This window comes from Athene cunicularia, unplaced genomic scaffold (assembly GCF_003259725.1).
Source record: "Athene cunicularia isolate RWA unplaced genomic scaffold, athCun1 SCF_228, whole genome shotgun sequence".
Taxonomy (NCBI): domain Eukaryota; kingdom Metazoa; phylum Chordata; class Aves; order Strigiformes; family Strigidae; genus Athene; species Athene cunicularia.
In genome coordinates, this window is record NW_020799298.1 from 1 (window position 1) to 1,685 (window position 1,685).

At 62.4% G+C, this 1,685-nt stretch overlaps 1 protein-coding gene across 1 annotated transcript in view; it reads right to left on the reverse strand.

Annotated features, from left to right (window-relative positions):
• Positions 1–3: 3 nt before the first annotated feature.
• Positions 4–1,685, reverse strand: part of ESPL1 (extra spindle pole bodies like 1, separase) — a gene marked incomplete at its 3' end in the record, with an annotated part of 7,831 nt that continues 6,149 nt past the window's right edge. Inside the window, exons 11-13 of the mRNA XM_026867295.1 lie at positions 1,207–1,213; positions 1,019–1,128; positions 4–674 (exon numbers count right to left, since the gene is read on the reverse strand). Coding sequence (XP_026723096.1) covers positions 4–674; positions 1,019–1,128; positions 1,207–1,213 — 788 coding nt within the window. The remainder of the gene's footprint in view (positions 675–1,018; positions 1,129–1,206; positions 1,214–1,685) is intronic.

A 1,685-nucleotide genomic window follows, 5' to 3' on the forward strand; every position in this document is an offset into this window, starting at 1 on the left:
GGCCATGTGGCAAATGGTGGCCATGGCTTTGGAGAGCAGCAGGCTGGCCCTGGAGACCTCCAGGCTGGGCAGGTGGGGGCTGCAGGATGCCAGGAAGGTCAGTCCCATCTCCACCTCTTCCTGCAGCTCCTCCGCTGGCCAGGGGCTGGCCAAGCTCTGAATGGCTAACATGGCATAGCCAGTGGCTACCAGATCGTCCAGCAGCCCCAGCGCAGGCAGGTCCCGGCCGAGGTTGCTGCCCCACAGCTGGTCTCGCAGCACGGCGGCGAAGCGGGAGGCGATGGCGGCGCGGCGCGGCAGCACAGCGCGGATCAGCCCCAACCCCTCGGCCACGTTGCCCGTGGCCAGCTCGGCCTGGGCACAGGAGAGGAGCCAGTGCAGGCAGAGAGCCGAGAGGGCCAGGTCGGAGCAGAGGCAGCACGTGCAGGCTGCTGGGTGGGTGAGGAAGGCCAGTCTCTTCTTCCTCTGGGGCTTCAGCTCCGGCGAGGCGGTGAGAGCCTCCTTCTTCTCCAGGTTGCTCACCGTGGCCACAAACTCCAGTGCAGGGCCCCTCAGAAAACTCTCTTCTTCTCCAGAGGGCTCAGAGATGGGGTCCTGCGGCTTCTCACTCTCCAGTTTGCATTTCCTGGGCAGGATCTTTCTCTGGTTTTTCTGCTTCTTGCTGGTTTTAAACTCTGTGGGCCGAGGGGAGGGATATATTTTGGCATCGTCCCCGGTCCCCGCAGCAGCCAGCCCCAGGAGGGGCAAGGGGAGCCAGACCCAAGGCTTCTGCTTTCCCCAGTTACACTTTTACCAGCCAGAGGGGTCACTCCACCAGCCAAAATGTGGCTCGGAGTCACCCCCCACCTCTGCATCCACCTGGATGATGGAATCGGCTGCTCCAGCACCATCTACATGAGGCAGATCTTTCACTCCAGCCCAAAAGCAGGTGTGACAGGCCCCATCCTCACACCGCCTGGGTTTGGGGCTCACCTCAGCCCCCCCATTATGCTCCTCCCAGCCCAGAGCGGGGACTCACCGGTGTTGGACTCCAGCAAGAAGAGAGCTTGCTGGAGGTTGAAGTGGCTCAGCTCCAGCTCACTCTGCTGCAGCTCCAGCTGGGCCTTCAGCACCAGGAAGGAGGTACACCTGGAGGGGGGGTGGAAAACAGCCCTCAGAGCCCCAGCCAGCATCGCTCCATCCCCGGGGCCATGAGCTTGTGCTCACATCTGGCCTGGAAGCAGAATTCAGGGGGTAACACACCGAATCCCAGAATTATTCAGGTTGGAAAAGCCCCTCGGGATCATCGAGTCCAACCCTCAGCCCGACTCTACAAAGTTCTCCCCTACCCCACATCCCCCCCAGCTCATCCCAACGGCCCTTAAACCCCCCCAGGGATGGGGACTCCCCCCTCCCTGGGCAGCCTGTTCCACTCTCTGACCACTCTTCCATGAAACATTTTCTCCTCCTGCCCAGCCTGACCCTCCCCTGGGGCAGTTTCCAGCCGTTCCCTCTTGTCCTGTCCCTGATCCCCTGGGAGCAGAGCCCAGCCCCAGCCTCTCCACAACGTCCTGTCAGGAGCTGCAGAGAGGGATGAGGGCTCCCCTCAGCCTCCTCCTCCTCACACTGAACACCCCCAGCTCCTTCCCTGGCTCCTCACAGGATTTATTCTCCAGCCCTTCCCCAGCCTCGTTGCCCTCCTCTGC